Source organism: Macaca fascicularis, chromosome X (assembly GCF_037993035.2).
Source record: "Macaca fascicularis isolate 582-1 chromosome X, T2T-MFA8v1.1".
Taxonomy (NCBI): Eukaryota; Metazoa; Chordata; class Mammalia; order Primates; family Cercopithecidae; genus Macaca; species Macaca fascicularis.
Window position 1 is genome coordinate 82,030,851 of NC_088395.1, and position 12,783 is coordinate 82,043,633.

At 37.7% G+C, this 12,783-nt stretch overlaps 1 protein-coding gene across 8 annotated transcripts in view; it reads right to left on the bottom strand.

Annotated features, from left to right (window-relative positions):
* Positions 1–11,794, bottom strand: part of ABCB7 (ATP binding cassette subfamily B member 7) — a 137,226-nt gene extending 125,432 nt beyond the window's left edge. For all 8 annotated transcript variants that reach the window (XR_010584134.2, XM_065537821.2, XM_065537820.1 and 5 more), the window contains exon 1: positions 11,617–11,794. Coding sequence is in view for 7 of the 8 variants with exons in the window: in XM_065537821.2 (XP_065393893.1) it covers positions 11,617–11,784 (168 nt within the window). In the remaining variant the exon portion in view is untranslated. The remainder of the gene's footprint in view (positions 1–11,616) is intronic.
* Between the last annotated feature and the right edge of the window lie 989 nt (positions 11,795–12,783).

A 12,783-nucleotide genomic window follows, 5' to 3' on the forward strand; every position in this document is an offset into this window, starting at 1 on the left:
GATTGCATTGGGAGTTATACCTGATGTAAATGACGAGTTGATGGGTGCTGACGAGTTGATTGGTGCAGCACACCAACATGGCACAAGTATACATATGTAACAAACCTGTACGTTATGCACATGTACCCTAGAGCTTATAAGTATAATAATAATAAAAAATAACATTTAGAAGAGGAAAAAAAAAAAAAGAAAAAAAGACAAAGAAAAAAAAAACTTGATTTTGAAAAAAAAAACACCTAAGTATAAATAGCTCTTTATTAGGCAGAATCATATATGCAGAGTATGTGTGTTACATAGCAAGAGGAGAAACCACTAAAATGAATAGGAAACACTGGGACTAAATTTCCAAAGAATCTCCCAATTCCGCAGTGAAGTAACAACCAAAAATTGGTTACATTTAAAAGTAGCAAGTACTTCCAGGAAAGTTTTATAAATGCATAAAAGACTTTTTTATTTTGGGACGGAGTGCTGGCCATTTCAGATCTTGGTGCCTTCTTTATGTCCCACAAGCAGGAGTGATTGCTCAGAGTATGGGAGGATCTCCAAGAACCAGGAAGAAACTGAATCCCTGAACAGACCAAAAATGAGTTCTTTACTTGAGGTAGTAATAAATAGCCTAAGAACCACGAAAAGCCCATGACCAGACAGATTCACAGCTGAATTCAACCAAATGTACAAAGAGCTGGTACCATTCCTACTGAAACTATTCCAAAGAATTGAGGAGGAGGGACTCCTCCCTAACTCATTCTATGAGACCAGCATCATCCTCATACCAAAACTTGGCAGAGACACAACACCAAAAAAACCTTCAGGCCAATATCCTTGATGAACACTGATGCAAAAATCCTCAACAAAATACTGGCAAACCAAATCCATCAGCACATCAAAAAGCTTATCCACCACAATCAAGTAGGCTTTATCCCCAGGATGCAAGGTTGGTTCAACACACTCAAATCAATAAATGTGATTCATCACACAAACAGAAGTAAAGACAAAAACCACATGATTATCTCAATAGATACAGAAAAGGCTTTCAATAAAATTCAACGTCTATTCATGCTAAAAACTCTCAATAAACTAGATATTGAAGGAACATACCTCAAAATATGAAGAGCCATGTGTGCAAACCCACAGCCAACATCACAACTTCATACTGAAAGGGCAAAAGCTGGAAGCATTCCCCTGACAACCAGCACAAGACAAGTATGCCCTCTCTCACCACTCCTATTCAACATAGTATTGGAAGTTCTGGCCAGGGCAATCAGGCAAGAGAAAGAAATAAAGGGCATCCAAATAGGAAGAGAGGAAGTCAAACTAACCATGTTGGCAGATGGCATGATCCTGTATCTAGAAAACTCCATAGTTTCAGCCCAAAAGCTTTTTAATCTGATAAACAACTTCAGCAAAGTCTCAGGACACAAAATCAATGTGTAAAAATCACTAGCAGTGAGTCAAGGCCGGCTCTAAAAAATAAAAATAAAAAGATTAAAAAAAAAAATCACTAGCATTCCTATACACCAACAACGGTCAAGCCAAGCGCCAATCAGGAACAAACTTCCATTTACAATTGCAACAGAGAAAATAAAATACCTAGGAATGCAGCTAACTATAAAGAGGTGAAAGATCTCTACAAGAACTACAAACCACTGCTCAAAGAAATCAGAGATGACACAAACAAATGGAAAAACATTTCATGCTCATGGATAGGAAGAATCAATATAGTCAGAATGGTCATACTACCCAAAGCAATTTATAGATTCGAAGCTACTCCTATTAAACTACCATTGACATTGTTCACAGAACTAGAGACAACTATTTTAAAATTCAAATGGAAACAAAAAAGAATCCAAATAGACAAGGCAATCCTAAGCAAAAAGAACAAAGCTGGAGGTACCTGATTTCAAACTATACTACAAGGCTACAGTAACCAAAACAGCATGGTACTGGTACAAAAACAGACACACAGACCAATGGAACAGAATAGAGACCCCAGAAATAAGGCCTCACACCTACAACTATATCATCTTCGACAAACCTGACAAAAACAAGCAATGGGGAAAGGAGTCCCTATTCAATAAATGGTACTGGGATAACTGGCTAGCCACATGCCGAAGATTGAAACTGGACCCTTCCTTACACCATATACAAAAATTAACTCAGGATGGATTAAAGACTAAAATGTAAACTCAAGATGAATTAAAGACTTAAATGTAAAATCTAAAAGTATAAAAACCCTGGAAGACAACCTAAGTAATACCATTCAGGACAGAGACACGGGAAAAGATTTCATGACAAAAACAACAAAAGCAACTGCAACAAAAAAAATTGACAAATGAGATCTAATTAAACTAAAGAGCTTCTGCACAGCAAAAGAAACTGTCAACAGAATAAACAGACAACCTATAGAATGGGAGAAAATTTTTGCAAATTATGCATCCAACAAAGCTCTAATATCCCGCATCTATAAGGAATTTAAACAAATTTACAAGAAAAAAAAAACCATAAAAAGTGGACAAAGTATATGAAAAAAACACTTTTCCAAAGAAGACATACATGCAGCCAACAAGCATATGAAAAAAAAAAAAAAAGGCTCAACATCACTAATTATTAGAGAAATGCAATTCAAAACCACAATGAAACACTACCTAACACCAGTCAGAATGGCTAGTATTAAAAAGTAAATAACAGATGCTGGTGAGGTTGTGGAGAAAAAAGAACGCTTATATGCACTGTTGGTGGGAGTGTAAATTAGTTCAACTACTGTGGAAAGCAGTGTGGCAATTCCTCAAAGAAAGAAAAACAGAATTACCATTTGACCCAGCAATCCTATTACTGGGTATGTACCCCAAGGAATATAAATCATTCTATTATAAAGACACGTGCACACGTATGTTCTCTGCAGTACTATTCACAATAGCAAAGACATGGAATCAACCTAATTGCCCATCAATGACAGACTGGATAAAGAAAATGTGGTACAAATATGCCATGGAATACTATGCAGCCATAAAAAAGAACAAGATCACGCCCTTTGCAGTGACATGGCTGGAGCTGGAGGCCATTATCCTTAGCAAACTAACACAGGAACAGAAAACTAAATACTACATGTTGTCACTTATAAGTAGTAGCTAAATGATGAGAACACATAGACACATAGAAGGGAACAACACACACTGGAGCCTATCAGAGGGTGGAAGAAGGGAGAGGATCAGAAAAAATAACTAATGGGTACTAGGCTTAACACCTGGCTGATAAAATAATTTGTACAACAAACCTCCATGACATAAGTTTACCTACGTAACAAACCTGCACATGTACCCCTGAACTTAAAATAAAAGTTACAAGGCCAGGCATGGTAGCTCAGGCCTGTAATCCCAGCACTTTGGAAGGCCGAAGTGGTCAGATCACCTGAGGTCAGGAGTTTGAGACCAGATTGGCCAACATGGCGAAACCCTGTCTCTACTAAAAATACAAAAATTAGCCAGGTGTGGTGGTATGTGTCTGCAATCCCAGCTACTTGGGAGGCTGAAGCAGGAGAATCACTTGAACCTGGGAGGCAGAGGTGATAGTGAGCCAAGATTGTGCCACTGCATTCCAGTCTGGGTGACAGAGCACAACTCCATCGCAAAAAAATAAAAAATAAACAAATAAACAAATAAAATAAAAGTTACAAAGATGTTAAAATGCACTACTACTAGTAGACAAAACAAATTAGACTTCAAATAAATGAACATAATATAACCTATTCAAAAAGGTCAGTTCATCAATTGAAAAGCTTAAACATGAAATATTTTTCTCATTGTAAAAACAAGTACAGTGTATCAAACTATGTCTGTGTATCCATAATAGCAAATTAACTTTTCTTTGTCTTTTAGCATCCCAAACCCTCCCCCTCTCCAGAGGTAACCACTTTTACCAGACTGGAGTATACCTATCCAATTTTCTACGCATTTGCATATACATACACACACATACAAACACATACACACATTGTTATCTTCTGAACTGTGTACTCCCTGCCCCCACAAATTTATATGTTGAAGTCCTAACCTCCAATACTTCAGAATGTGACTATATTTGGAAACAGGGCCCTTAAAGAGGTAATTAAAGTTCAATGAGGTCATTAGGGTGGGCCTTAATCCAATATGACTAGTATACTTCTAAGAAGAGGATATCAGGACACAGACACACACAGGGGAAAAGACCATGTGAAGACAGAGGTATACGATGGCCATCTACATGCTAAGGAGAGAGACCTCAGAAGAAATCAACTCTACAGACACCTTCATCTTGGACTTCGTGGGTTCCAGAACTGTGAGAAAATACGTTTCTGTTGTATAAGCTACCCAATCTGTGGGGTTAAGGCAAACGGAGCAGGCAAGCACCCATGTACATGCCCAGTTGTTAAGTCACTATAGTCAGAGTAGTTGAAGAAAGAGTTCATACTTAGGAAATATTCATGCAGTCAAAAATATGAATATATTACAGTGATATTACAGTATAAGCTACTCAAGATCAGTAAAAACAATTTGATAAGTAAACCAAAATTGAAGCTTCACCTTGTCTTTTTCTAATATGCTTTGAAAAGCATAAGTTTAAAAGCTGCTCTCCCAAAACATCAGCACCTAAGGAACTATACCCTTAGGATGCAGTTTCCCTACTCTAATATCCATTCCTCTCTCGATATTGTAAAGAAAACTTAATCAGAGGACTAATGAACATCCCAAAATACAGTGTGCAGTTAAAATTTCTACAAAGAGCAAACTTTTATATCTTATTCCTCAAATAATGTTATCCTGTAAGTCACTTTATCTTAGCAAATGATGCTCACAAATAAAGTAACTCAAAAATTTCAGGATAAAAAGTAGGTGTGCTTTGGTTATTGAACTAAAACTGACAACAATCAGTGATGCTACTCCACCACAGTACCATATGCCTAATGACAGAAATGCAATGGACAAACTTATGAGGTTGCCCTGAAGAAAGTTAGCTTTCAATTCCAAATGTATAGCAGTGGAGCAAATATTATTAATTATTATGTTAGACTTTTGTTTTGGTTTGATTATAGAGTTTAATCATTCATTTTACATATATTTTCTGACTGCCTATTACATGTAACATACCGTGCCTAGCTCTGTGGAAGATAAAAACAAAAAGATTACTGGAATATATTAGCCTTTTAGGCACATAAAATCTTATCTCCTCCACAAGATACAGAACTACTTGTAGGAAAAAGTGTTGCAGGAGTTCAGAGGAGGGAGAAATCAAAGTCTTACTAGCTTATAAGGAATGGTTTCAGGGAACGGACTGACCTTTGAACTAACATTTGAAAAATAGGCACAAGTTAGAGGGCATTTCAGACATAGGGTATGGCATAAAAAAAGGAAGAGACACAAAAAAGTACATGGTCCAAGGAACAGGGAGCAATATAGGGTGATTGGAGGGACAATCTGTTTACAATATGGCTAGCAATCTAGTTAGGTGGAAATTTTTAAGGCTAAGATGTAAAGCCCACTGAAGTTTATGCAGGGAAGTGATGGGATAAAAGTTATGCCTTAGGAAGAATGATCTAGATGTGCTGTATAGGATGGATTGAAAGGGCAAATCCCTGAAAGCAGGGAGAAAACCCATGCATAAATAAGGGTCTAAAACTAGGGCAGAAGTTAAGGGACTGAAAAGGACAGAAGAAGCCATAGCTACTACGAAGAAATGTTCACCTACCTAACCAGATTAATGTGAAGACCAAATGACGTTAAATAAAGACTTGAAAAGTATCTTTACTCACTAGTGGCAAATCCTACAAGGGAGTCAAGAGAGCACAGATGAAGACTTCAAGGAGGTGGATTTTAGGAAAGGAAGGAGAAAACCAAAACAACAAAAATATCACCTTTTGCAGGTAACTATATATACCTATTAACATTACTAAAATCTTAAGTAATTAAAAGACCTAATTTTGGTCAAGACTGAGCACCAAGAAAAAAAATGTTCACAAGTAAAAAGAAACAGAATTTAAAATTATCCCAATAATGTAAAAATTATGTACATGAAAGAACAGAGATTCAAAGGAAAAAGGAAAAATTATTTAACATGGGATTGTAGATATCTGTCTTAACGTTTTTATTAGATACGGTTTTGTATAATTAAAATAGGGAAAATGTAAAGCGTAAGAATCATATACAGAAAGGGCAATTTTATCCGTTTTCATAGACCTTATTTTACAATATGGGAAAGAACATACTTTTCTTTGAAAAAGCAAAATATTTAAGATAACACTGACAATAACAATACAGCAATAAATGATATTAATTTTATAACAATTGCATAATAATTAAATGATAAATTATGCATTTATCATTTAATCAAAATTTTGATATAAGTTTCCATTCTATTTCTACCCCACTGCCCAGTGACAAGTGCTCTTTATCTTGCCACTGGCTACTCAGGAACTCCATTAGAAACCCACCAGCCAGCAATATTGTATTAATCAGGGTTTCTCGACTGGAAGAGAGGATATGTTTCTGATTCCCCTGAAATTGCATGCAAAATGAAGCATGTACGTATGTGTATTTTTCTAGGGCGAAGGTCTATGGCTTTTATCAGATTCTCAAAGGGCCTCGTTTTCTAAAAGAAAGTTTAGAAACATTAAATTTTCTTCCTCTTCCTAATAATCTTAATAACTAGTTAAAACCAATGTGTCAATGACTTAGATAATGTTATTTATTCAACTATCTCTGAATAAGGAATCCCCTGAATTCCTCTTCTCAAGCCCCAGTGCTGCTTTCAACTAATACCTTTATATTTCCATTCCTTATCACATACAGCCCATGTAAGGTATATCTTTATTTACAACTTTTATAGCATTGCTGCTACTCTTCACCACCCCTTAGAATCTATTTCTACCATTCTAGATGATTTCAGAACCTAGTTTACTTTTTCCTCCACACTACTCCATCTTCCCAACACTACCAAATACTAAACTCATAATTAAATTCAATTTTTCTATTCCTACTCTTAGATATACAAATATGAGGAGAGCAATACAAATTTGTCCCATTAAAAATTCATGTGAACTTAAACTTACCCTATGTTGTTCCTGAATACTACACTAGTAGTAAACTAGGATCACAAAGTAGAGGTACTATATACAAAGGGCTGGTCCTAAAGGATTACAGTAAAGAAACAAGAGAGCTGCAAGAAACCTTAGAGATCTGGTAGTCAAATATTACTAGTTTACAGAATCTGATGTTCAAAGGAACAAGTTATCTGTACAAGATAATTAACAGTACAAATAGAGCTCAGGCAGTCAAGTGTCCTGGTCCAGTATTCACTCCACAATACCCAGTTATGCCCTTTGCACACCAGTTATTTCATTATTTTTAACATTTAGAAATAAAAATCCTTTAAGTCATCTGTATTTTCTTTACAGTAAGGCTTACTACTACCTCAAGACCACTTAATAGTATTCAATATCATTCCTTCCAAGCTTACTGGGTGAGAACAATGCAGGGGACAATTAAAAGCCTTACAGAAATCAAGATAGACTGTCACTCACTCATATGAAGAACTGGTTTGGTATGTCTTGCTCTTTTCAAAACCAAGCTGGCTGCTTCCTAATAGCTAATATTTTTCTAATGACAGTAAATTATTGTTTAATAATTTTAAAAGTCTTTCTTGGTTTCCTAATAAATGGACTATGCTTTTAACATCTGTGTCCCCCTAAAATTCCTATATTGAAACTTAATCACCAATGTGATGGTATTAAAAGGTGGAGCCATTGGGAGGTGATTAGGACTTGGAGAGCAGAGCCCTCATAAATAGGATTAGTCCCCTTATAAGAGGGGCCAAAGAGCTGCCTTGTCTCTTCTACCACGTGAGGACACAGCTAAAAGGCACCGCCTATGAACCTCAAGACCTCACCAGGCACTAAATCTGTCAGCACCTTGAACTGTGAGAAATAAATTGCTTTTGCTTATAAGTCATGTAGTTGATGGTATTTTGTTATACCTGCCCAAATAGACTAAGATAGACTATTAGTCTAAGAAATTATTTCTCATATGCACATTGAATCCCTCTTCCTGCAAATGAAGTCCACATTTTTGTATCATAACCTAATGTTCCAGGTAAGTTTGGGCATCACTGAACTACAAATAACCCCTTCGGGTACTTTTTTTTTTTTTTTTTTTTTTTTTTGAGAGGGAGTCTCACTCTGTGGTCCAGGCTGGAGTACAGTGGCACGATCTTGGCTCACTGCAACCTCCGCCTCCCAGGTTCAAGCAATTCTCCTGTTTCGGTCTCCTGAGTAGCTGGGACTACAAGCGCATGTGACCATGCCCAGCTGCTTTTTGTATTTTTAGTATGGACGAGGTTTCACCACATTGGTCAGGCTGGTCTCGAGCTCTTGACCTCAGGTGATCCACCTGCCTTGGCCTCCCAAAGTGCTGGGATTACAGGTGTGAGCCACTGAGCCAGGCCTCTTCAGGTACTTTAAATGTCACTGAATCACCTCTCACCCTTTTCAGTTCCATGATCTATAATCCGCTTAAAGACACCCTTATTTCTCCTGTAAGTTTTTGTTTTGTTTTGTTTTGTTTTGTTTTTGAGACGGAGTCTTGCTCTGTCGCCCAGGCTGGAGTGCAGTGGCACAATCTCAGCTCACTGCAAGCTCCGCCTCCCAGGTTCACGCCATTCTCCTGCCTCAGCCTCCCAGGTAGCTGGGACTACAGGCGCCCACCATCACGCCTGGCTAATTTTTTTTTGTATTTTTACTAGAAACGAGGTTTCACGGTGTTAGCCAGGATGGATAACTTCTGTTTTTTATTCTTTTAGTACATTTTGGGTCTGTTGAGTAATCACTGTAGTTTCTTCATAGGCATCTTATATTGTGAAATTTAAATATGAACTAGAACCTCTAAAAAGTAGAATAGGAGGATTATTTTCCTAGTGTTGTTATTAGATTCTCACTTCAGTTAATATGAAAGCCAGGAGTAAAGTATTTTAACTTTTATCTACTCGGTTAACTCTTAGCAGCCAATAGCGGAAGAGTGGGAAGGTGGAACTTGCTACTGGGAGAAATTAAAGCTCCCATTCTTTGTCCATGAGGTCAGACCAACAAATGAAAACAAAACAGTACCTATCCAAAAGAACTACCATATTCCACAGTCCAGCTCTAGGGCATATACTTGGTGAGAAATACATTTTACAATGAATTCCAGTAATCATATACATGTGGGATTGTGTGTGTGTGTGTGTATATATGTGTGTGTATATGTATGTGTGTGTGTATATATATACACGTAAAAGTTCATGAAACAATATTTCACTTAAGATGTAAAAAGCACTGCTATTTTCTTTATATTCTACTGAATTTCATCTAAAATAGTGCTAATCTAACCCACTAACATTATCTCGTAACACTACTCTAAGGTTCCTTTCAGCTCTAAAATATTATGCTATATACTAATGATTGTCCTAAAAGTATGAATTCAATAATTATTTTGTAATCTTAATCACAAGTCACAAATTGCAGGTACCTCAGGTTACCTCAGCTTCTACTTTGAAAATTTTGTAATCATTCCTTTCTCACCCTGTTAAATCCATATTTTAAAACAAGGAAGGCAAGAGTTCCATGCCTTTAAGAAACAGAAAACAAAGGTAACATCTTTCCCTTGTTTTGCACACTGAGGAAATGGTAACTAAAGGAAATGGTAGGATGTAAAGGACAGAGTGGAAGAAGGAAGTTGTGGAGATAGTGTTCATGGAAAGAGAGAAAGCTAAATTTGTATTGCCATTGCCTCCTCTGAGATTCCTAGTAACTTCTCCTTTTCCCTCTTCCCCCTCATTCTTCCAGCTTAAGAAAGTCCTACAAATTTTATCTTAACTTCATCTGCCTTATTGGAGAACTACAGAACAAAAATCATTCCCAAGAAATCATGTGTTAGAAACTTTCAACCATAAAATACTTTAAAAACCTTAATAAAATCATCTGGATTTGCTTCTTTAGCCTAATCTCCTGCTATTTCCTATCTTGAATGACTCACTACAGTCTAAACTACATTCAGTTCTATAAAAGGTCCGGTTCTCTCTGACTTGTGGGCCTTTGCACATGCGATTCCTTCTTTAACTGGCTAGCTTCTAATTTTTCAGCTCTTGCCTTAGGTATCAGTTACTCAAGGCAATCTTCCCTACCTTAAGATTAGACTTAATACCCCTCACATATACTCTCCCATACCTTGTACCTTCCCCATTATTACACAGCTCCACTATATTTTAATTGCCAATTTACATATTTCCCACTAGATTTTAAGCTCTTTAAAGACAGGACTTATATTTTGTTTGCTCCTGTAGAAGTGTTCAATACTTACTGAATTATAAATTTCATTCCATCAGCCTTCCACATGCTTAGTGTCATTCCCTATTCTCCCTGTTCAGAATATTCTCCCCAGTTCTATCACCAGCATGAAATACTCTCTATAATCTGGTCCTTAACTTCATCTGCCTTATTGGAGAACTACAGAACAAAAACCATTACTTTTATGGTTATCACTATTTCCTCTGGATGTCTATAGCCTTTATTGTACACACTATTCATTTGCTAATTAACCCACCACTGTGTTTTTCAGTTATTTTTGTAATGCATAGATCCAATCTCCTTAACTAAATTGTACAATCCTTGAAGGCATAACTGTATGTCTCTCTTAGTACCCTATTATCTAGCACAGGGCTAGGTACAAGGTAGACGTTAAATATCTGTAGACGAAGAATCAAAATTTAAGAGGTTGTTTCTCATACAAAGCTGACAATTTTTAAAGTGATATTGATAAATAAGTGGTGGCAATTAAACCTCTTGTCAATACACAGAAAAAAAAAGATATACTTTAGTACAGTTAAGTACAAATAATTTTTTAAAAAACCGTTCCTGAGTGAGAGGTAATAATGGACTCAAATATTAAGAGGTACTACAACCATAGCTACATTCATAAGTTAAGGATAAGTAGCCTATGGCTTCCAAAATGACCTGTGCGCAGAGAACATCACTGTATTTTTCAGATCTAGGACAATCATATTTATATAAGACTTTAGGGCGGTCTATGTTTTGGAAAGATAGTTATGGTTTTGGCCTATCAAGAAGCACGCCTGTCAGCAAGGGAGTTAACTGGCGCCACTTGTTTATCGATAGCTTGCTGTCATTACAGTGCTCTCCGAATTGCTAATTCCAACTGAGTAAAATCTGAACCACAGATAAACAGTCCCAAATTCCATTACTAATGGGGGAAAATAACCCAGTCTTCCTCGTATTTAGAAAGGTAAGCAGGCTGGGAATGGTGTCTACCCCAACCCTTAATATGAGAGAAAAACTATGACTCCTATGAGAGACTCCAGCGCTCCAGGTGTCCTCTGCCCAGAACCTCCTGCCCCGTTTCCCTTTGCTCAACTAAAAGGTTTTCTTCTTCGCCCTTTCCTCAAATTACTGACGTTAATTTCCTTCACTTACTGCTGCTCCGAGTTAGCCATGACTTTCTTCTTGGTGCTCTCGCTGCCCTGAGGTCACGAGGGCAACCTTTTCCCTACAGGTCCCCTTGCCCTTCACCCTATTCTTCCATGTCAGTGGCATCTCACCTGGTAGGCTCGAGCGGTTCCCAAGGCGCCGAGTTGATGTGGCCTCCACTGCGGACCTGAGCCGCTAACAGAGACTAAAGGCCGGATCAGAATCGCGGACTGCCGGCGCTTTTCGAAAGCAGCCGCCGCGGCCGCCCAGCGCCAAGAATGCATCGCGAGCAGCGCCATCTTGAGCGAGGAAAGAGGAACCGAGAGAAGAGGATTATGGGACACTGGCGGACTGAATTCGGCTACCTTGTCTCTCCTCTCCTTGTTTTCCCAGGGCCCCAGACCGGAAATGGATTCTGTTTGAAGAGTCGGATGCATTCGCGCAGCCTCTTCTATTTTTTTGTTTTCCTTAGGGTCGAGCTTTGATTGTTTTCCTTACACAACCGGGAATATTGGAGTAACACTGTCTTTTTCTCTTTTCCTGGAGTTGCCAGATGAAATACAGGATGCCTACCTAGTTAAGTTTCAGTTTCACATAAACAAGGAATCATTTCTTCGTACGTGTGTCCCAAATATTGTATCTGCTAAATCTGTCAACCCCATGTCGTCATTCTACTCTCTTACCTCCTCCAACTCAATGTCACGCTCCCCTCTCTCCATTTTCCCTATGCATACTCTTATCTCCACTTTCTTCTGAATTAAGGAAAGATTAAATTACAGACGTTAATTTCCCCTGGGAGGAGGCTTGCGCTGTGAGATTTACTGCTTCTCCGTCCTGTAAGGACTTTTACTTTGCTGATTGATCTCTGTTGCGCAAACCTTGGGGCAGTTTTCCTTTGGTCTGTTTCTCGTGGGACACTCACACACACACACACACACACACAGACTACAGACATCTTGACTAATTTTGTCACTCTTTCTAGCTCTTCACTTTGGTTTTTGCAGCGTCCCTAATTCTTGAAAAATCGCTTAGGTTGACTGAAGGGTGGTAAAGTGAAATGTATGGAGAGAAATCCATGTTTAAAGACAGGCTTATATTCTTTTGTCACCACTATTATCAAATAAAATGTCAAAATATGTTTACAGTTATCTAGGAAACTGCATTTCCAGTTGTAAATGTTACCTGAAACCCTGGAGACAATAATGCAGTTGCAATTTTATATTCATTGCTGCATTCTCCAACTTTTCACACAAAAGGGACAAATAATGGACTTTTATGAAGAGGTACTTTGGACTAGT